We start from the raw sequence: 23147 nt of genomic DNA on the forward strand, positions 1-23147 counted from the left end.
CATGTGGTGATTTGAGTTGATTCTATTTGTGTCATTCTAGTTATCAGCATCAAATCAATTCAGTTTATATGTTCTGTAATATACTTAGTTATTCAGAAGTGATGGGTACGCACACTACATCATAAGAAAATGTGCACAATACAAAGGACAGTTATATTCCGAGTAAAGAGTGTTTCATCGTCTCAAATGTAATAACAGTTTGTAGTAAAGAGATGACACAAAATGAACTGTTGGCTAATATTGGGACCCCTGATCAAGGGCTGCAATTTATACAAAAATCAGCATTGTAATAGAAGGATACACTGGAAACAAATGAGAATATAAGCCATGTGGTTTACTGGAATTGTCAAGAAAAAGTAATAAGAATTTTAGGAAGGAAACCCATTGTTATGTACAGCTTCACAAAACTGGTAATTTGACAGATGACTGGGGACTTCTACATAAATCAGAAAACAGTGCGACTTTACACAAATTACTTATTGGTGTATAGCCAAATATCCATTTTCTTTAGGCGAAACATGTATAGCACAAGCCTCTGTGTCAAATGGGATTTGTCTGGAAGTGATCTGTAACTAAAAGAAAGGTTCTGGTGGAGAGAAGTTATGTAATTGACTGGTGACGGAAAAACTCGGTACAAGTAAAGAAATTGAGAGTAAGGCAGAAAGTTCTTTTATACCAAAGAGCTTTGGTTGACAACAACATTATTTTCAGAAAATTTTGAAAGGGTCCTGCTGTTGATACCATATTAGACAATGTTAGTGGAAGCAAAACCAGTATTGCATCTAATGCTGGGTTTACTTATTAGTCTACAATAATGTTACTGTTTTCTAAATATTCGCCACTCTATATTATATAGTGATGCCAGCACTTTTCTCTTTTTGCAAAATACTTCTGGAACTCTATCTTTGGGATGGCTTTTAGCTCTCCCAGTGACGCATTTTTAATCTCATCTATGCTTGTAAAAGACAACCTTTTCATATGTCATCTGTGTTTGGGAACAAAAGAAAGCTACATGGAGAGAATACAGAGCCCAGGGCATCATTACAGAACTGTTTTTGGTCAAAAATTCACAAAACAACTAAATGGATGTAGGTACATTATCATCGTGCAAAAACCATGAATTGCTCTGCCACAAATCTGGCTGTCTTCTTTTAAACTGCTTCACACAAATGGTGCTGAACTTGTAAGTAGTTCTCCTCATTGTTCATTGCATTTTGTGGCAAGAGCTCACAGTGCATTATGTTGCTGAAATTTAAGTACACTGTGAGCATAACCTTCACATTTGAGCACACTCGAGGTTTTTTCAGTCTCGGCGATCCAGAATGCTTCCACTGGAATGACTGAGCCTTAGAATCAATGTCATATCTGTCAACACGTTTCATCACCTATTATGATCTGTTTCAGTAGATACGTATCATTGCTGACTTCATCTAGCGAATCCTGAGCAACTTGCATTTGCTCCTGTTCTTGTTCAAAATTCAACAATTCTGGAACAAGTTTTCCTGAAACTTACAAAAGAATTTAATGGTATGAAACAGGTGATATACCAACATCAGTGGCTTCTCAGACAGTGGTTTGGTGATTGTTCATAGTTGTATTTCACTTTTCCCATGATTTCACCCACGATGTGCTGGGGCATCCACAGCATTCATCATCTTCAGCATTTTCACAACCTCCTCCGAAATGCTTATATCACTTGTAAACCCTTGTTTTACTCACAGCAGATTCACCAGAAGCAATATTTAACATTTCTAAAACTCAGATGCACCTTATTCTGTTCTTACAACAAAATTTGATACAAATTCCCTGCTCTATTTTTTACACAAAACGATCGCCAATACTACCAAAACACCTGTAACCTTTCTGACAGCTGACAACTGGTAAACATCTGATATGGCTAACACTGTGCATGTACTTCCCAGACAGGTTTACCAACATAATAAGAAAAAGTCATGCAAATCAGACTAATACAACATGCAAAATTACAAATCACCGTTACTTTTTGAATATTCCTGTGGTTCAGCGCAGTTCATCGAAGAAAACTTCTACTTATTAGCTGAAACATAACTTAAGAAGAAGCCTTCAATTCTACGTAATAATTGCACTACATTATGTTCAAAACCCTAATGGAATACATTCATCATTTTAGGAGATAGTAAACAAATATGCATTCAGATAAAAGGCATTTGGATTAAATATTTGTAGTAGATACGTGAATCAGGACTTATGACTTCCATTTCTATGTTAATGTTATTTATTCTATAATGTTGTGTTCTGGAAGAAAGCAGTTGTCTTCTGTAGCCCGAACAGTGTTAAGTTGTTTATCTGAACACAAACATTGCCCAGATGTATCTGCACACAGCGTCAGCACTGATTTAAAGCAAATGCCACAGAAGGGCCAGTACAACATTGAGAAACAGCTTGTAGAAGTGCCTTGTTATGTAGCTTGGTTGGCAGAGTGGGGACTCTGCTTGCTCATAAGTTTACCTCTAAACACCACCACCTGTCCCCACTAGAGTGAGGGTATGGTCTCCTTCAATGTATCTAACTGTAAAGTTGTCGCAGGTAAGTCTTGTGAATTCTTGTGATCAGTCACAACATCCATTACTTGAAGTTGTGACATCAAGCCACAAGGAATGATTTACAAGCACTATTTGTTCTTTGATATCGGATTTGTAACTTACTGGGTGAGATGTACCCTAAAATAATCCTGCATCAACAATTTCCTTTTGAATAATAAAGAGCCCGATAGTCTGTTCCAAACAAGCTTCAAGTTATTTGTCTTCCATCCCTTTTCTTGACATCTAAAGACAAGGCCCACACACAGTTTCTCTTCTGGCATGGTTTGCCTGGAAAGATCCAAATATCAGGGCACTTTCCTTCCCTCTGTCACTATAGACCGTATTACTGTTATTCTGGCCTTTTTCACTGCGAGAACTTCTTATAGGAACACTTTTATTGCCATTCAAAGCAGCAGTAACTATTGATGGCATATCAAAATAAACAGGCATCTGATCGTTGTCTATAAGGCCTAGGCAAATAGTTATGCCATTTTCGTAAATTGATATCATGAAATGAATACAGAAGTAATTTTTCATCAAACACAGGGGGAAGTCAAGAGCTAGCAATTTTCCAAGAGCTAGCATTTTTCCATATGCCCCAGCCTCTTCACCATCCTCACACACCAATCTATTCTTGCTTTTAATTCCGCAATGCGTGCAGAATTTTCATTCGGATAACTTCTTAAGTAATCAGGCAGTCTTCACTACATTTCTCTCACATGTACTTAACAACCTGCTTCTCCAGTTCCTGAAATCTTACCTGCTTTGGTCCCCCAAAAGTGTGGCACGTAGAACTGGTGTTCTGTAACCAAGTATTCTGCTAGCATTCATTGGTGTAACACCATGTTTCCATACGTTATTTCTGCTGCACAGTTGTTTATGGTCTCTGCTTCATGACTGACTATTAACTAAAAATCTGTATTGAATTGTCTATGTGAACCAGAAATTCGCAGATCTGCATTTCTCGTCACAATTGTGATCTGCATCCATTATAAATTGCTACAATTTAATGCTCTTACACCACTGGCAGTCTAAGCAAACAGAACGATAAAAATTCATTGTCCTCTCAGCTCTCTACTGATTAATTGACAGAAATTGGGACTACTTTGGGCTAACAGCATGCTTGATCTTTCATTGCCTAACTTGAGACTCAACAGTGTTATGGAGAAGTAATAACTTTAGAAGTATAATTGAAGATCATATTTCATTTGTTGTTCTGCAATTCAAGTGTTCTGCGAGAGCATATTAATGATAGAATTAGTGTGTCTCTTCTCGAAATGTTTTATATTTTTGAGTATTTGTTCATTTGCAAGGTCAGTTCAATATCGACTACAACTGGATTCAGGGGAACTGCAGTTTAAGTGTGATGGATGTTAATAAAAAGCAAGCTACATTGTATACATTCTCCTCCTCACATTCTCCTAGTGTTTGGTTAAGTTTATGCCACTGCTCATCCTCACACCCTTCTAAAATGTCAAATTAGACCTGTGGATGACCCCTATTACCAAAGCTTCATTTGTAAATTTGAGGGTACATTTGTGCTGAAGCCATGGTGCTGCCACCTCAATTCTCACAATTGGCACATTGCTGATCGCGCAGGAACCTCACTTCTTGCCGGGGATGTTTACTGTATGTCTGTTTGTAACATTAGTTGAGTGGATTACTTGAAGTGTGTGGTATTCTGAGGATAATCTGACGACAGTAATTATGGTGTGTTCATGCTGAAAATGCAGTTATTAAAAAGGAGAAAGAGGTATGAATGCATCCTTTGAATGCAGACTGCCCTCATGACATATTTTCACAAGTTCTCACAGCAGCTCACAAATTACCCACAGAACTTTTTCAGATAGTTATAAATTTTGTAAAAACTTTTTTAGTTTATTCTAATTACTGAACTAGAACTACACTCCTGGAAATGGAAAAAAGAACACATTGACACCGGTGTGTCAGACCCACCATACTTGCTCCGGACACTGCGAGAGGGCTGTACAAGCAATGATCACACGCACGGCACAGCGGACACACCAGGAACCGCGGTGTTGGCCGTCGAATGGCGCTAGCTGCGCAGCATTTGTGCACCGCCGCCGTCAGTGTCAGCCAGTTTGCCGTGGCATACGGAGCTCCATCGCAGTCTTTAACACTGGTAGCATGCCGCGACAGCGTGGACGTGAACCGTATGTGCAGTTGCCGGACTTTGAGCGAGGGCGTATAGTGGGCATGCGAGAGGCCGGGTGGACGTACCGCCGAATTGCTCAACACGTGGGGCGTGAGGTCTCCACAGTACATCGATGTTGTCGCCAGTGGTCGACGGAAGGTGCACGTGCCCGTCGACCTGGGACCGGACCGCAGCGACGCATGGATGCACGCCAAGACCGTAGGATCCTACGCAGTGCCGTAGGGGACCGCACCGCCACTTCCCAGCAAATTAGGGACACTGTTGCTCCTGGGGTATCGGCGAGGACCATTCGCAACCGTCTCCATGAAGCTGGGCTATGGTCCCGCACACCGTTAGGCCGTCTTCCGCTCACGCCCCAACATCGTGCAGCCCGCCTCCAGTGGTGTCGCGACAGGCGTGAATGGAGGGACGAATGGAGACGTGTCGTCTTCAGCGATGAGAGTCGCTTCTGCCTTGGTGACAATGATGGTCGTATGCGTGTTTGGCGCCGTGCAGGTGAGCGCCACAATCAGGACTGCATACGACCGAGGCACACAGGGCCAACACCCGGCATCATGGTGTGGGGAGCGATCTCCTACACTGGCCGTACACCACTGGTGATCGTCGAGGGGACACTGAATAGTGCACGGTACATCCAAACCATCATCGAACCCATCGTTCTACCATTCCTAGACCGGCAAGGGAACTTGCTGTTCCAACAGGACAATGCACGTCCGCATGTATCCCGTGCCACCCAACGTGCTCTAGAAGGTGTAAGTCAACTACCCTGGCCAGCAAGATCTCCGGATCTGTCCCCCATTGAGCATGTTTGGGACTGGATGAAGCGTCGTCTCACGCGCTCTGCACGTCCAGCACGAACGCTGGTCCAACTGAGGCGCCAGGTGGAAATGGCATGGCAAGCCGTTCCACAGGACTACATCAAGCATCGCTACGATCATCTCCATGGGAGAATAGCAGCCTGCATTGCTGCGAAAGGTGGATATACACTGTACTAGTGCCGACATTGTGCGTGCTCTGTTGCCTGTGTCTATGTGCCTGTAGTTCTGTCAGTGTGATCATGTGATGTACCTGACCCCAGGAATGTGTCAATAAAGTTTCCCCTTCCTGGGACAATGAATTCACGGTGTTCTTATTTCAATTTCCAGGAGTGTAGAATAGCTTAAGATATGAAGATTTGATCTAAAATTATTAATGTAAGGTCTGTTGAAGAGTGAATGGTGCCACTCGTAGATTTTCATGCTGATATTCTAATGGAGAAAAGAAAACGATAAATTATTTAAAACAGAGGAACTAATTTATAAAAATTATTACCTCTAATTTTATCCATTATGCAGCAATTATGATGATCTGTGTGCCTTTGGTCTCAGACATTTTTGCATCCAAACACAGCTGAAGTAAGTGCCTGTTTAAAATCGTCACTTGTAGTTCTCACATGGTATGGTGGTTTCACTAGTAGGGTACTGGGAAAATGCAATCAATCTACAAAGAAGATTGCTCAGAAAACACTCATGGTACCCATTCTGGAATATAGTTGTGTATGATCCATACCTCAAATACGAGTATTAGCAGACAATGAATGTATGAAAAGAAGGTGAGCAACAATGGTCATGAGATTGTTTGATCATGAGAGAGCATCACACAGAATTGCAGAAAAACCTGAGCTGGTAGATGCTGGAAGTTACATGCAAATTATCTCTCGATTGAGTGCTTACAACATTCCAAGTACCAGTACTAAGAGAGGAATGCAGGAATATATTACAACTATCTACATAACAATCTCACAACGATGATGAAGATAAGATTAATTTAATTACAGCTTGCACAGTCGTATTTAAGGAGTCATTTTTCCTGTGTTCCATGCCTTTATACAGTATAAGGTACAATGGGAAGCACCCTTTGTCATGTACTTCACAGTAGTTTTGAGAGCGAGGATGTAGATGTAGGCTGTGTGAGAAACCACACAATGAGGAACGGCTTTACTAAGAGTGACCTTGAGGCAGCCAATCATAGCTCAAGTTTCAGGACCTGTCACAATGGTTGAGGCGCGAAATACAAACTAGCTTAATATCATTGCCTAGCGAGGACTAGACTTAGTGGGCCTGTTTCACCACTGCTGGGTAGTTCTGGTGAGCACCTTATGGCTACTACTGTATTAAGCTAATACGCAATGCAAAAATGTTAAACTAAGCAACAGTAGCTAACCTGTGAATATCAGACAAACTTGTATTTTTTAAAAGATGTATTTGGTTGGGAAAATCTCATCTTATAGTAAGGTAAATATAGTATTTAAGTAGCTTGATGCATTTTACAGATTGAATGGTATCTGTCACTATTTTTTGAGGAGGGGGGGAGGGGAGGGAGAGTGAGTGGGGGTCACCTTTTTAATAGTGTTATGTTTACATCTTTCTCTTTTTAAAGTCCCTGCAAAAACATTACACAACAGTGCAAAATTTGGACTGACACAGTGGTGGATTTACAATATTTTATTTTCAATAATATGTGACTCAATGGAAGGACTTGTGTCTAGAATGTTATTCAGCCATCATTATAATAATGTGATGTTTCAATATACTCTCAGTTCCCCATATTATCACGTCTTTACTACACAAAGAATTCTTAGTCCCTTTGGGACCACACTCTTCAATAAATTGTGGTTCAGTGATTTCTTTTACTCTTCTGCAACTCCACTGACTGTAAAGGCACAACCAACATGATGCCAAACACAAGTTACCATGTACATTAAATTTCACATTTGCCTACCTCCCCCCCCCCCCCTCCACACACACACACACACACACACACACACACACACACACACAGGTGTGCACCAAAATTAACTTTCACATGACGTGTCACTACCAAGTGTGTAGCTCGGTGAAACTTGGACATACATAAAAAGAACTGCTGCTGTATAGCAATGAAGGTAGCTGAAAGAAACACACAATGAGATGAACAGAAAAGACACTTTTATTGAAAGACTATAATTACACTGATGGCACTGGGATTCATGATGGGCCCTTGGACATTACAATAAAGTGAGACATGGTTCTTAACATACATGATCACCACGAATGGTAATGTGTGCTCTACACTCCTATGGTGAGAAGAAGGAACACATATTGCAGCCAGGACAGGAATGAAGTCAAACATAATCATTTTTGTGGTCCAGGTGTTTTACGGTGTGGGGAGGCATAATGTTGCGTGGACATAGTGACTTCCATTCTCCAGTCAAAAGTATTGTGACTCTATTCCTTCCCAACATGCATCTCTACAGGGATTCATTCAGCCTTTACTTCATTTTTACGGATAAAAATGCGCAACCCCATCAAACGGCACGGGTGGAGGAGCTTTTGGAATGAGAAGACCTTCGGCAACTGGACTGACTGGCCCATTTCCCCAGTGTAAATCCCATTAAGCACAAGTTGGGCACAATGGGCTGACACATACACAAGGACCAACAACCATCCAGCAGTTGTCACCTGTGCTGGCAGAGGAATAGAAGAACAACTCCTTACCAACCTCGTGGCTAGCATGGGAGCACATTTTAGAAACATCCATTGTTGCTCGTGGTGATCACATACTCTGCTAACAGCCACATCCAGTCTTTTGTAATGTCTGGAGACTATCATAAACCGTGGTGACTTCAGTGTAATTACTGTCTTTCAATGAAAGTATCAGTTTTGTTTGTCTCATGGCATATTTGTTTCAGTTATCTTCTGTATCGAGTTATGTTACTTGCCAGTTACACATCATGTCATGCGAAAGTTACTTTTGTCCTTAAGTTTTGCATACTGATACACCAATAAGAGTGTGTGTGTGTGTGTGTGTGTGTGTGTGTGTGTGCGCGCGCGGGGGGGGGGGGGGTTGTATATATAATTTGGATGTGAATAAACATTTGAAAGACAATTTTTCAGACTTAATATCACTGGTATAAAAGTGATGTCATGCACACCACTTCTGTAATAACGTATCATAGTATTTAAAGCCTCAGATACCTGATCATCACAAGAATCATAAAAAATGTCAGAAAATCAAATTTTAAAAATGCTTAAAGTATTTTCCTGAAACCTTCCCATGTATCAAAGTGGGCTCCAGAGTATACCATTCTGCCTACCGACTGAGTGACTACATGCTTCAATGCACGCACTGATCTTTCTTATCTTGTTCTCATAGTCCTTACAGAAGATTTACTATTGTACTATGGAACAAGCTGAAACAAGAAATTTTTTAATCACAAATCAGAGAGAGAGAGAGAGAGAGAGAGAGAGAGAGAGAGAGAGAGAGAGAGAGAGAGTTCTATCAAATGATTGCAATAACACAGCATGCACGAAAAAGCCATGCTGCATAAAAAGCCATTGCATTCCAACAACAAAGTGATTGCAGGTGAAGGTACGCACCAATATTATTACTTACATGAGACACCAAAGTCCACTGGGAGCATAACAGAAAATAAAAATAATTATTATTGTCTAAGTATTGAACTACTATTATACAATAGAAAAGTAAGATGGTTTATTTTTCTATACAATTATAAATGAAATTTTAAAAAAATTGTTAGTTATGTTTACCACATGTTAATAACATGCTTATGAAATGAAATAACAATTCACCTCAGCCACCTTTTTCCCTGGAAATTCTCAGGTGGATGTAACACAACTACATTTTCATCTGCTATATATTAAGCATTGAACATGTTTTTATGAGTTTTTCACACTTGTGCTACTTCTATGTTTCAAACTTGTGCAAATCAGTCCAAATTTGGTAGGAATGTGGATAAATACATGTAATTAATGGTCATCCTGTTGTTTTGTGGAAGCTTTAGTTCTTGTCACGATATAAGCAACACAATTTTGTTCGTCACATTCAGTGTTTTAGGAAAGCCTGCAACTGTTTCATTCATGATCTAAATGATGAAAACTGCACCAGTTACTCATTTTTTCATGCTTAGCGCATTGTGTTTCGAGAACTTTTGCTTATTTTCAAGTGCATTTGTCTACATGGATGGTTTTGGTGATGTTTGCATGTGTGCTTTCCTGCATCTCTTGCGTCTTTTTGAGGCTATAAGGTATGTGCTGCATATTTTGTAAACTAACAGTGTAAGTGATTATTTTCATGTGTGTGATATTCTGTATTATGGAGGAGACACAATACCTTATACTCTCAAAAAGACGCAAGATAGGCAGAGAACCCCACATGCATTCATTCATTATTTAAATCATGAACACCATGGCTTGGAACGCCAATAAGAAAAAAAACCCGTGCCAGACCGTTCATTGCCTAAGTCAACAAAAATTTAATTGGTTGCCAATCTATGTCTTTCTAACATCAAAACTGTGGTAGACTGAAAGCTGGGAACCAGAATGGAAAATGCTATCATAGCATAAAGAACGTTGATTGTGTCATGGGCATAGTTAGGGACGTAAAAGACAGCAATTAGCTTTTTGACTTATCTGGCAGCTTCAAAGACATTTAAATGAGAACACCTTCACCTTCAGATATTTGTGCTTTTTTTACATGTTAAACCTATTTCTCTAGTGCAGTCAGCTCTCTAAGCTGTAATGTGTTGGCACACCTCCATCTTGCAATTTATTGCCTCAAGTCCCCGTTCCTGTGTCCAAAATCTCTAAGTTTCGCCAGCCGTAGCAAACAATATACAATATGAACATTAGCAGAACTGACGAACTGCGGATTCCTGTGTGGAAATGGGAGGAGGAAAGGTACTATGAACATGTATCCAGATTGCATCATCGCCACGGTAGATGCCGCTAGCGAATGAAAGTTCCTCTGAATATGTGCCGAGTGCTCCTTGTATGTTGCAGGCTATGTGACTGACACAGCATACTGAAAGCAGCAGAATGAATACGCAGACTCATGCTTTGGCTTATACCATGTTGGCAGGTCAGTTGCTTGGAATTGTAGTAGTGTTTGTCTCTATATCCTGTAGAACTTGGCCCTCCAAATCTGGTGCAGGCACAGTCTGCTGCCTCCATGCAAGTTTGCCTGTCTGAAAGGATCCATGATCACACAAATGCCCAAAAGGGGCTTGTGTGATGTGGTTGGCATCTACGAGGGTACTTATTATTTTGGTACAGTCAAACTGCCTCTCAACTGTTTTCATCTACTTGGCTGTACACAAACAACGATCTCTGTTTCTTCCCGACATGAACACCAGACTGTACTGCTTTTTACAGTATGCTGTGTCAATTACACAGCCTGCAACACACATGGAAAACATGACACATAGAGGAACTTCCATTCGTCAGTACCCCCTACCGTGACAATGCATTTCCAGTCACATGTTCATAGGACCTTTTCCCCCCATTCCCAGTCAGAAATATGGCCCTGCAGCTCATCGCTTTTATTAGTGTTCATCCTGTGCAATATCATATTGCTGAATAGCATGCATGTAATAGCTAAAAAAGTTTTTCTTGGAGGAGATAAAATTTTGTGGGGGTGGATTTATTCCTGGGAGGGAGGAGGGAGATTGCGGGAAACTCGCCCTTTGTTACATGTATAGTTAGGAATGTAACAACAAATAGACGGAAATTTGGGTGCTTCTAGAGTATAGGATGCATCTGCAATAGGAAGTATCTGAGAGTGGGCCACATCTATAACAGGAAGTATCGCAGAGTGAAGGTGCTCGCAACCTAAACTTTAATGACACATTATGTCGTACTGCATGACATGACAAATGTCATGTTGGATGACAAGATGGCATGTATCATATCATATGACTTGACATCACGTATCATGTTAGTTTACCTGGTACGATGCATTATATTGCAGGAAATGGGAACTAATACTATCAAGTAAAACTAGCACGAATATGTCAACACGTTTTGATTTAATTATCTCTGAGGCTGCCAAATACATCAAAAAGCTAGATCCCTTCTTTTACATCGTTTGTCTAGGCCATATTTACCTTTCTTCGTGCTGCGATAGGAACATTTTTCATTCTGGTGAATATGTAAACAAACTAGTTAGAGAGCTTGTCGACATGTACACAATTACTCTTGTTCAGCCAATACATCAATAAAGCAAAGAGATACTCACAGATAATGGTGTAACAGCATCAAAACACGCAAGTTGAATACTCAAACTTATTTTTATAAAATGTAACTAGTACATGTACCAATAAAAATTAAAGAGTGGATAATTGTTTATTGCCTGACATACAATAAGTTTACTGTATCTCCCCTAAAATTTAGTTCTTGGGCTACTGACATGCTTTCTTATTCTCATGCTAAGTTCTATCCCAGCTCTCAGTTTTGAGAATCTTGCCCCTCCTCTTCCAGCTTACAAGCATGCTCTTGTGTCAGCAACGTCACAGCCAGTTATGAATTATGGACGAATCTGCTTTACAATATATTAATTTCTGTACAAATTATCGTAGGCAAATCTCTTACCAAGTGATAGTTAATGTTCTCAATGTATTTCTACACATGGAAGCAGTCAAAAAAATGTGAAATGAGAAGAAATTGGAAATTACATTTACCTTAGCATCAATTTAGATACAGATGCTATGCCCGATTTTAAAAACTTACATTCTTTATTATCAAATTCCTTTTCTATTGCAGCATCAGTGTCAGAAACAGGCAAATCCAACATTTCCACAGCCACAACAGATGTTAATGCTTCTTCACGCACCCAAAGCATTTTTCCTACAATTACACAGACCAAGTATGCACAATTAGGAATAATGCACAATAGTTATATTTTCCATACTAATAAAAAGTGAACATACTTCTTATATATAACAAACAGGCATTGGATGAGAATATAAGATTGTATGTACATGTCTTTAAACACAGAGGAATCACAGAAGTGCATACACAGTCTAACTGTGAGCATCATGAGTGGGTAACAGGTAGTAATGTATCAAAAAGAGTAGGTGCAAAAATATTGTGTGCAATTTGATCCTGAAAAACTGTGCCTTAATCAGCAACAAAAACCGTATGGAACACTGTAGAACCCGGAATGACTCTCTCTTCACTAACAAAAGTTATTCGACATCTAGTGTTACAGACAAATATTGTAGTCCAGTGTTACAGACAAATATTGTAGTCCAGTGTTACGTATAAATATTGTAGTCCATACACAAAGTGAAACAAGCTGTAAAAGAAATAAATAAAAGCATCAAGAACAGAATGATGAAACTTTGTATGTATTCTCCCCATCACCGATTTTTATTTTCCATCCAAAAGTGGGAGTTATCAATCTTAAATAAGGAGTTTATATGTGCTGCTGAAGATGATTCCTACTTCTGAATAATTATTAATCGAAATGAATCTTTGAAATATCCATGACCATTAATCTATCTGAAATGTACTGATATCCGTATCTGGCTAGAATAGATAATTTTTATGCTGGAAATCAGTCAAAACTAAGGGACTCACTCTACTACTGACATTTGAGTCCTACCCTAGCTTTTGAATAAGACCTCAATGAAAATAAATACACACATTTACAGCTCAGAAAAAAAACTGTTATCTGGTCTGAATAGAAAATGTCACTGGTTACAAAATTACTCAACCCAAATACTGAATAAAAGCTTCTTTAGTAATTCCTAGAGCCTGCAATATTCGTTCCACACAGACTCATGCTCAATAGTACTTGCTTTCTTAGTGTGCCAGTACGACATCACCTTATAAAACAAACTGCAATGCGTGTGTGGGGGAAGAGAGAGAGGAGAAGGGGACAGAGAGTTGAGAAGGGGGGCGGACAGAGGGGGTGGACAGAGGGGGTGGACAGAGAGGGGGTGGACAGAGAGGGGTCGGGGGGAGAGGGGTCGGGGGAGAGGGGGCGGGGGGAGAGGGGGCGGGGGGAGAGGGGGCGGGGGGAGAGGGGGCGGGGGGAGAGGGGGCGGACAGAGGGGGCGGGGGGAGAGGGGGCGGGGGGAGAGGGGGCGGGGGGAGAGGGGGCGGGGGGAGAGGGGGCGGACAGAGAGGGGGCGGACAGAGAGGGGGCGGACAGAGAGGGGGCGGACAGAGAGGGGGCGGACAGAGAGGGGGCGGACAGAGAGGGGGCGGACAGAGAGGGGGCGGACAGAGAGGGGGCGGACAGAGAGGGGGCGGACAGAGAGGGGGCGGACAGAGAGGGGGCGGACAGAGAGGGGGCGGACAGAGAGGGGGCGGACAGAGAGGGGGCGGACAGAGAGGGGGCGGACAGAGAGGGGGCGGACAGAGAGGGGGCGGACAGAGAGGGGGCGGACAGAGAGGGGGCGGACAGAGAGGGGGCGGACAGAGAGGGGGCGGACAGAGAGGGGGCGGACAGAGAGGGGGCGGACAGAGAGGGGGCGGACAGAGAGGGGGCGGACAGAGAGGGGGCGGACAGAGAGGGGGCGGACAGAGAGGGGGCGGACAGAGAGGGGGCGGACAGAGAGGGGGCGGACAGAGAGGGGGCGGACAGAGAGGGGGCGGACAGAGAGGGGGCGGACAGAGAGGGGGCGGACAGAGAGGGGGCGGACAGAGAGGGGGCGGACAGAGAGGGGGCGGACAGAGAGGGGGCGGACAGAGAGGGGGCGGACAGAGAGGGGGCGGACAGAGAGGGGGCGGACAGAGGGGGCGGACAGAGGGGGCGGACAGAGAGGGGGAGAGGGGCGGACAGAGAGGGGGAGAGGGGCGGACAGAGAGGGGGAGAGGGGCGGACAGAGAGGGGGAGAGGGGCGGACAGAGAGGGGGAGAGGGGCGGACAGAGAGGGGGAGAGGGGCGGACAGAGAGGGGGAGAGGGGCGGACAGAGAGGGGGAGAGGGGCGGACAGAGAGGGGGAGAGGGGCGGACAGAGAGGGGGAGAGGGGCGGACAGAGAGGGGGAGAGGGGCGGACAGAGAGGGGGAGAGGGGCGGACAGAGAGGGGGAGAGGGGCGGACAGAGAGGGGGAGAGGGGCGGACAGAGAGGGGGAGAGGGGCGGACAGAGAGGGGGAGAGGGGCGGACAGAGAGGGGGAGAGGGGCGGACAGAGAGGGGGAGAGGGGCGGACAGAGAGGGGGAGAGGGGCGGACAGAGAGGGGGCGGACAGAGAGGGGGCGGACAGAGAGGGGGCAGAGATGGAAGGTGAGATAGGGTGAAGAAGGGGAGGAGATGTGTCAGAGAGGAAGGGGGGAGAGGGGGGAAGGGGAAGGGAGAGAGGGGAAGAAGAGAGAGGAGAGAGGGAGGGAGGGAGGGAGAGGAGGGGGAGGGAGGGAGCGTTAGGAGAGAGGGAGCATTAGGAGAGAGGGAGGGGTGAGAGTGAGAGGAGAGGAGAGAGGGAGGGGTGAGAGTGAGAGGAGAGGAGAGAGTGAGAGTGAGAGGAGAGGTGACAGTGAGAGGAGAGGTGAGAGTGAGAGGAGAGGAGAGAGTGAGAGGAGAGGAGAGAGTGAGAGGAGAGGAGAGAGTGAGAGGAGAGGAGAGAGTGAGAGGAGAAGAGGGAGGGAGAGGAGAAGAGGGAGGGAGAGGAGAAGAGGGAGGGAGAGGAGAAGAGGGAGGGAGAGGAGAAGAGGGAGGGAGAGGAGAAGAGGGAGGGAGAGGAGAAGAGGGAGGGAGAGAGGGTGGGAGGGAGGGTGGGAGGGAGTGAGAGAGAGGAGGGTGGGAGGGAGGGTGGGAGGGAGTGAGAGAGAGGAGGGTGGGAGGGAGGGTGGGAGGGAGTGAGAGAGAGGAGAGAGGTAGGGAGAGGAGAGAGGTAGGGAGAGGAGAGAGGTAGGGAGAGGAGAGAGGTAGGGAGAGGAGAGAGGTAGGGAGAGGAGAGAGGTAGGGAGAGGAGAGAGGTAGGGAGAGGAGAGAGGTAGGGAGAGGAGAGAGGTAGGGAGAGGAGAGAGGTAGGGAGGGTGAGGAGACAGGGAGGGTGAGAAGGGAGGGAGAAAGAGGGGGGGCGAGAGAGGGGGCGAGAGGGTTGGCGAGAGGGGGGGCGAGAGGGGGGGCGAGAGGGGGGGGCGAGAGAGGGGGGCGAGAGAGGGGGGCGAGAGAGGGGGGCGAGAGAGGGGGGCGCGAGGGGGTGGCGAGAGAGGGGGGCGAGAGAGGGGGGCGAGAGAGGGGGGCGAGAGAGGGGGGCGAGAGAGGGGGGGGGCGAGAGAGGGGGGCGAGAGAGGGGGGCGAGAGAGGGGGGGGCGAGAGAGGGGGGGGCGAGAGAGGGGGGGGGGCGAGAGAGGGGGGGGCGAGAGAGGGGGGGGCGAGAGAGGGGGGGGGCGAGAGAGGGGGGCGAGAGAGGGTTGGCGAGAGAGGGTTGGCGAGAGAGGGTTGGCGAGAGAGGGTTGGCGAGAGAGGGTTGGCGAGAGAGGGTTGGCGAGAGAGGGGGGCGAGAGAGGGGGGCGAGAGAGGGGGGCGAGAGAGGGGGGCGAGAGAGGGGGGCGAGAGAGGGGGGCGAGAGAGGGGGGCGAGAGAGGGGGGCAGAGAGAGGGGGGGAGAGAGAGGGGGGAGAGGGGGTAGAGGGTGGAGAGGGGGGGAGAGGGGGGAGAGGGGGGGAGAGAGGGGGAGAGACTTTCGATAACCAGTGCTCTCTTAACTCTGGAAATGAGAACTGCCTCTCAAAGGCACACACCCAAGTTCCACCAAGTGACTATATTTTTAGTTGTATTGTTTCCTTCTTCCTATGCTCTTCTCAATCCTGTTTTACATCTCCCTCTTTCTCATCATTTATACTTGTTATCTTCATTGGCCTCTACCTTTCCATCTGATACCATTATTTTTCTTTTATTGCCAACTTTATTTTTCATCCTCCTCTAATCCCAAGCTCATTTTTTCAGCATTTTTAATGTCTGGTTATTAACTTCACCTAGTGAGTTCTTCATATTTCACTAGTAGTCTTTCACTGGAGCAATATTAGTATCACAAAACAATAAACTTTATTGTTCTTTTACTTCCCATGTCTTATATTCTGACTGCACTGAATCATGACAGAATGAGATTAAGAATAATATCTCATCAGCAATGAGGTGATTAAAGACAGACTACAAGCCCATATAGTGCAAGGATGGGGCAGAATCAGTGAATTTGCCTTTATCCATTTAAGGAAGCAATGCAAATTCTACAAGTTGTTGGCTGAATGGGGATTTAAATCCTACTTCTTCTCAAAGCAAATCTATTGCCTTAACTACTGTGTCACCTAGCTTGGTACTGACTCGTACAAAAATCAACTCTAACAGTTGCTTGCACACTAGGCAGAATTTTGCGGGCATCAAAACTCATGCATTTAAATACAAAACATAATTTAATTTTCCGCACAAGAGATGAATTAAAATCTTAATGTCAATATTTCTTTATCCAGGCTATGTTATTTCTTGTCCTTTAACAAATTTCAATAGAAATCCAGGTACGATTTCATAGAAATGACGATATATATATATGTGGTATTCCACTTTAAGACATTTTAAAATGTGATACACTTCAACAAGAAATCAGAGTCAAGATGAGACCCCCCCCCCCTTTTTTACATACTTGACATATTAAGAGAGATGAAAGTCAAATGTGCCAAAAAAAAATCACCAGACTGCATTGGCCTCAGCAGCCAATGTATAGATATTTAACCAGCTGTTCCATTAAATCATCATTCTCATTCATGGTGCTCCTGTGCTGGTAATAGCTAGAGCTACATGAAATTTGCATACGCTATAAACGCGAAATGTTTCGAAAGTGTAAAAAATGTTACCCCAACACTACTTGGGTATAGTGCGTCATGTTTTAATTTCAGTTTTCAGGAGCAATTCAATGCCTGCCCAAAAGAAGAAGGCTTTTACTTTCATGATAAAAATTCTTTTACATGTAGTTTTTGTAATGTGAAACTCAACTAGAAGGAGCAGGACAATTTAGAAATAAATGTTAAAAGTGCTAGTCACAAGACAAACAAAGCGGCTGCAGGAGCTTAATCTAAAAGGCTGGCTGCTATGGGTGAGATGCTAGGCAATGCCTAAAAACCAAAACTGAGGATGGGTCTAAGCACCACCACAACAAAATTGAAATGTGTTTACAGGCAAACATCCTATTGACAGAACTAGGTAATGTTTAAATTATGTCTTTTTTTAAAAATAATATGTACTCAGTGTTTGTTGTACATTCGGTTCAGGTAGACTTGATGAGAATGTGTCAGTGCAGTGACAAAATGCAAGAAGAAATCAAAGATGTTGTGAAAGTTGTTCCTATTGTCATTACTGCTGACAAAACTTGTGACAAAAATGGAAGGTGTGTACTTGCTGTTTTTTTTGGACTACTGGTGTTACAGAATAGAAACTGCATCTGGCTTCCTGTAACTTTTTAGAAGTTGCTAACAGAATTACTTGTACCCAGGCCATAGTAAACACCCTAAAAGACTTCAGCATTAAAAATGAAAATGTTTTGGTTTCAGTATCAAACACTGTACTAAGTTCTGACGCACTTAAAAAATTGACTGACAACCATTTAATACATTTAAAATGTTGGGCACACAAAATGAATTAAGTAGGTGACATCCTCGTGAAAGATCTAAAGGAGCTAAATTTTATTGACAGTAAGGTGGAAATGACATTCTGCACTCCCACAAAATGAAAAGTGCATACATTCACTTTCTTCAATAGAAATTTCCTCACCCATCAACAAAATGTTTTCCTGGTCCAATAATCATAAGATGGAATTCTCAGTTCCATGCAGTGCCGTACTTGGACACACAATTATCGGTAATCACTGAATTTTTCAGATAATTCAAAAACAAAAATGCTACCATTGAGCTCATTCTTAAACATTTAAAAAATGAAGCTGCGTCAGATTTAGTCTTTTTACAATGCAAATTTGTAAGTGACCCATGAGCTAGCATTGTCAGTTTAATTACAACACTAGAAGGCATGATTTACTCATTTGCACATTTGCTGTGGGAAGAGACTGGAAGTAACAAATTACTACTGAAAAGAAATTCTGACTGTTGTTTTTCAACAAACACTATTAATTATTTTGCCACACTCCAAATCGAGGCACAGAAAGCATCTGCAAAAAATTGTCTCAAATCTGCTGCTATGAAAAGTTTACAAAAGCTATGTAAACACACTATACCACACAAAGCTAATATTTTTTAAAAGAACATTGGTGGCAAGCTCTTCAGTACTGTAGTTTGCAAAGCTATATTTGAATGATTCTGCTGTTGTTAATACAGCAGAAAAAACTCCGAAAGTTGAAACCATTCCATCTGACATTTTTTGAAGCATATTCATCAATTCATCAACACACTGTCTGAAACATGATGAGAAGCCTAATACAGTGCAACCTCTACTCTGTGAAAAGCTTAAACATGATGAATTTGGAAGAGCTGCTTTATCTGGAATTTGTAAACCTGCCAAAAGTGTGGAGGCAGAGAGCTACATCTCAATGTACAATTTAGTTATACATGACAGGAGGTGGTCAATAAAGCCAGACACTCTAGGAAACAACTTCAATGATTGCATTGAATACATAAAAATTTGTATATAGACCTATAATATATGTTAATTTGAATGAGAACTAATGCTGTGGTGTTGCATTAAAGAGATAATCAATTTTCTCTATTTTTTTAAAAGAAAACTGGATAGTGAAAAGAAATCCATTTTTAAGGTAAGAATTTTGTATTTATATGATGCATAAAATCATCAAAAAATATAATGCCAAATTCAAATTTCAAAGTGCTACAATTTCAACATTTATTTGCTGATTCACATAGCTCTAGTAATAATGCATCCCTCCTAATGAACTGATCAGAATAATAAATGAAAATGCAGTTTTTTAACAGGAGTTCTTTTTCTTTATACGAAAATGATGAAGTTGCCCCTAAACTTTGAAAAATGCAATTCTTTGATAAGTATGGTTATATTGGTAAATATATGTGCCCTTGCCACCTTCTAACTTTGAACTGACTTATCCAGGCAGTAACAGGGGAGCCATTAGTTTAACGTGAACTCCAAACTGTGGTGGAACTTAGCATTTTTTACGCACATAAATCAATGCCGGAGGTGGCAGTAGCAGTAACCAACAGAAAAAATCTTGAGAGTGAATGGGGATTGAAGACCAAAACTTTGGAACTGTCATCTTATTCTTACTGACTGGACTACCAACACCTTACAAACACAGTAAAAATACTGTTAACTTCTACTGCCTTACAGCTTCCTCTGTAATTATGCTATTAAGAAATGTACACATTAAAATTAAACAGATATATTAATTTACCAGGATGGTGGAGAAGAATGACTGCATTGTCTTCTGTCTGAATCAGAAAGCGGCATCCAACTCCTCTCTCTCTCCGAGGAGCACATGCAGCTTGAACCATTGCAGGTTTACCAACTCCAACTGGATATTTTAACTGGGACGTTAAGTCTGCCACTTGCTTTCCATTATCAATATTCAATGCAGTTACTGCCAAAATCTGAAACAGATCATTATCCTCATATCAAAGATGGTAATAACACTGTTGTCCCTGCAACACAAGACTGCTAACAAAATTATAATGAGGCTGTACAGAAAGCACACTATGTCAGTGTAAAACACGTATTTGAAGCAAAATAAAAAGGCATGGTCATGAGCTGATTCATCACTATACATAACAGGAGGGAACTGTTAATGCAATAATCTAAAACATCAACGGCATACACTGTTGAGTTTAAATATCATGGTAAATGCCAACTATCTACTTCTCTTTTCAAAAGGCATAGCTAGCAAACAAGTTTGCATATGTACAAAATTTTTCAAAACAAAGTTGAGATTTAAAGCTATTTGAAGCAAGGCTCTCAAAATAAATTTTATAGAACTTTACACTGTAGGAACTACTGCAACCAGCCACAAGCTTTTTAAAAATGGTTTTATTGTACCATTACTAGTTTTGAGGCTGAGCCCATTATCAGACAGTAGCATTTATTTCTTGACAAGCTGAACATTTGTGTCCTAAACTATAACAAAGTTTTGTCAGTTACATAGTTTACAAAAGGTTTTACATTGCATGTAAGCTCTATACATAGTACTTCATGAAAATCTCTCTTTTACATATAATACGGGAATCAAACCTCTCTCTTTGTATATGCAAAGAAGAGCTTTCCTTAAAGTAAGTAAAACATACTGAGCTTATATACAATGTAAAACCTTTTGTAAGCTATGTAATCAAAAAAACACTTATATTTTAAGGCACAAATGTAGAACTTGCCAAGAAACCAACACTACTGTGTAAGCATGGGCTCAGATCCAAAACTAGTGACAGTACAATAACATCATTTGCAGCATTTCCTACAGTATAATTTACAAAAACAGCTGTGGAGTTATCTAACAATAATGAACAAAATAATTATAGAACTTTGCTGGAAGCCACACTATATTTTTGTAAAGGGCATGCACACTCAACAAAAATGAAGAATATCCCATAACTTTATTAAGGTTTCATGACAAATCTACTGACAGCCCACACCAGTGTGGAATATTAAGTTGGGAGTTCTTGCCCTCTGTAGCCATTCATGAGCACACATTGTACAAGAAATAAGAGGATCTACTATTATTAATGCTTGGTTATAAAAAAGGAATACTGTCAAAAGGATATTTCTTATGAAGTGTAATTTCTTTTTTTAGTACAGATGGTATGGAAGTATTTTCAGTAGTTGTCAACCGATTTGCTTGGTCTTCTCTGCATGCACAAAGGAAATATTTTGAGAGTTGTCTGCCATATAACATTACCAACAGTAATTTCATTTTGCTGTGAAGTTTTGATTACATGCAACTACAATTCTTCAATAATTTCAGGTACTTCCAAGGTTCATGGACATTATTTGCAAAAGTTGATACAATGAGCAAACTCACATCTAGTTTTTATTTACTGTTATGCTTTCTTCGAGATTTGTATGATGTTGGAAAGCCCTGGTTGGAATAGAAATAATGGCAGGAGCACATGCAACCACTAAAGTGTAGCTGTGTTGAAGGGTCAGCAGGAACATCAAGAAGTTTTAAAATCAAAGCTGGACTTTCAGACGACACTTTACTTCAGAGTGAACTATTTTTTGTTTTTCTCTTTGAAGAAGAATATTGTCCAAAAGCTCAGCAATGATGTCAGTATTGTTTATTTGCCTTTTATTGTAACCATTGTACTGTTAGTAACAACAACTTGTGATCCTTCACCATTTCTCTCTACCATCATTTGTTTTCTACATTTCTAATCTCACTGCCTACCTTAGGGTATTTGATAGGATGTCACTGGGTAGCTTTTTCTTTGCTTCCCATCTCCTAGGTGCGTCATTCATGGCTGCTGTCCAACTGCTTTGAGACAATTTCCAAACAGCTCCACTTAATTTTGCAAACTTCCTCCTTGATGTCTCTTAGGCTACTGGCCAAATGAATCCCTCTATCAGGTAATATGTTTTTTCAAAGTCTGAAGATGATTCTTAAATACAATCGAAACCAGTCACTCCAATAAAAATAAATAGGTTGCGATCAAGACTGTTTTTAATCCTTAAACTGAAACTTTTATTCCCACATTTTGCTATGTTGATTACAAGATTTCCACAACTAAACAGCTGGTAAATGTTTGGTCCTCATTCTCCTTGAGGTTCTTTTAGACAGAAGTAAAGCTCTAAAGCTCTGGAAACAATAACCTACCAATATTTATCAATGGAACTATTGTACAAGAATGTTTCGTAGCATTCATCGACTGCAAAGCGATTCTGTCATTTTCACTTGAAATTGTAAAGTGAGGTTTGCATGAAATCTGACACACTGGTTTTACATGCAGCATTTTAGGATATAACAAACAGCTACAAATTTCTCTGTATTACCACCTTTTAATGATATCTCCGGCACACATCTACTAGGAGTACACTTCATCATTCTGACTTCCTTTTCCTGTTTAACTAGGTTAAAGAAGCATTGAAATCAGGAATGTTCATCTCATCTGCAATTCATAGGGGCCAGTCTCATATACCTCCCTTGGTAACGGTGCACTGACTCTCAGGAGCAGTTCTAAATCTTTAGAATTATTTTTCTTTCACACTTTTGCAAGTTTCATTTTGGCATATATTTCATAGTTCATGTAAATCTTTCTTCCATTTATAAAACTCACATTAAAAAAACAAAACTGGCTTTGCACATTGCTTAACTTTAAGTGTTTTCTCCTTCCTTTGTTTAACCCAAAAATTTACAGCATTTTTATTTATTTTGCCCCCACTGAATCCTATCACTGCGATGTATTCTTTGGGCTAGGAAGATATTGTATTTTTGTTCTGAACTTAGCACAACGAATATCATTCGAACCACAATTCACGAAATTGTCAAGAGCCATTTTCTGTTTCTCCTAAAGTTTCCACGATTTCTAACAAAATTCACCATTATTTGAATGAACACATATGTAGGCCTTTATGAAATGTAGGTGATTTCTACTGCTTATTGCATTCTTCATATTTCATCTTTGCAGGGCCGAAGACATTAAGGGGAGCCGGAGGTGGTCAAATCCAAAAAAATACGATTTTTTTTTGCTAC

The 23147-nt window shown here is 41.9% G+C and overlaps 1 protein-coding gene across 2 annotated transcripts in view; it reads right to left on the reverse strand.

Annotated features, from left to right (window-relative positions):
* Nucleotides 1-23147, reverse strand: part of LOC126253178 (ER membrane protein complex subunit 1) — a 142891-nt gene that overhangs the window by 34563 nt on the left and 85181 nt on the right. Inside the window, exons 6-8 of one of the 2 annotated variants that reach the window (XM_049954342.1) lie at nucleotides 19869-20064; nucleotides 12282-12398; nucleotides 9151-9168 (exon numbers count right to left, since the gene is read on the reverse strand). In XM_049954342.1, coding sequence (XP_049810299.1) covers nucleotides 9151-9168; nucleotides 12282-12398; nucleotides 19869-20064 — 331 coding nt within the window. The remainder of the gene's footprint in view (nucleotides 1-9150; nucleotides 9169-12281; nucleotides 12399-19868; nucleotides 20065-23147) is intronic. The other variant, XM_049954350.1, reaches the window with a different exon arrangement.

The sequence above is a fragment of the Schistocerca nitens genome, chromosome 1 (genome assembly GCF_023898315.1).
Source record: "Schistocerca nitens isolate TAMUIC-IGC-003100 chromosome 1, iqSchNite1.1, whole genome shotgun sequence".
Classification (NCBI taxonomy): Eukaryota; Metazoa; Arthropoda; class Insecta; order Orthoptera; family Acrididae; genus Schistocerca; species Schistocerca nitens.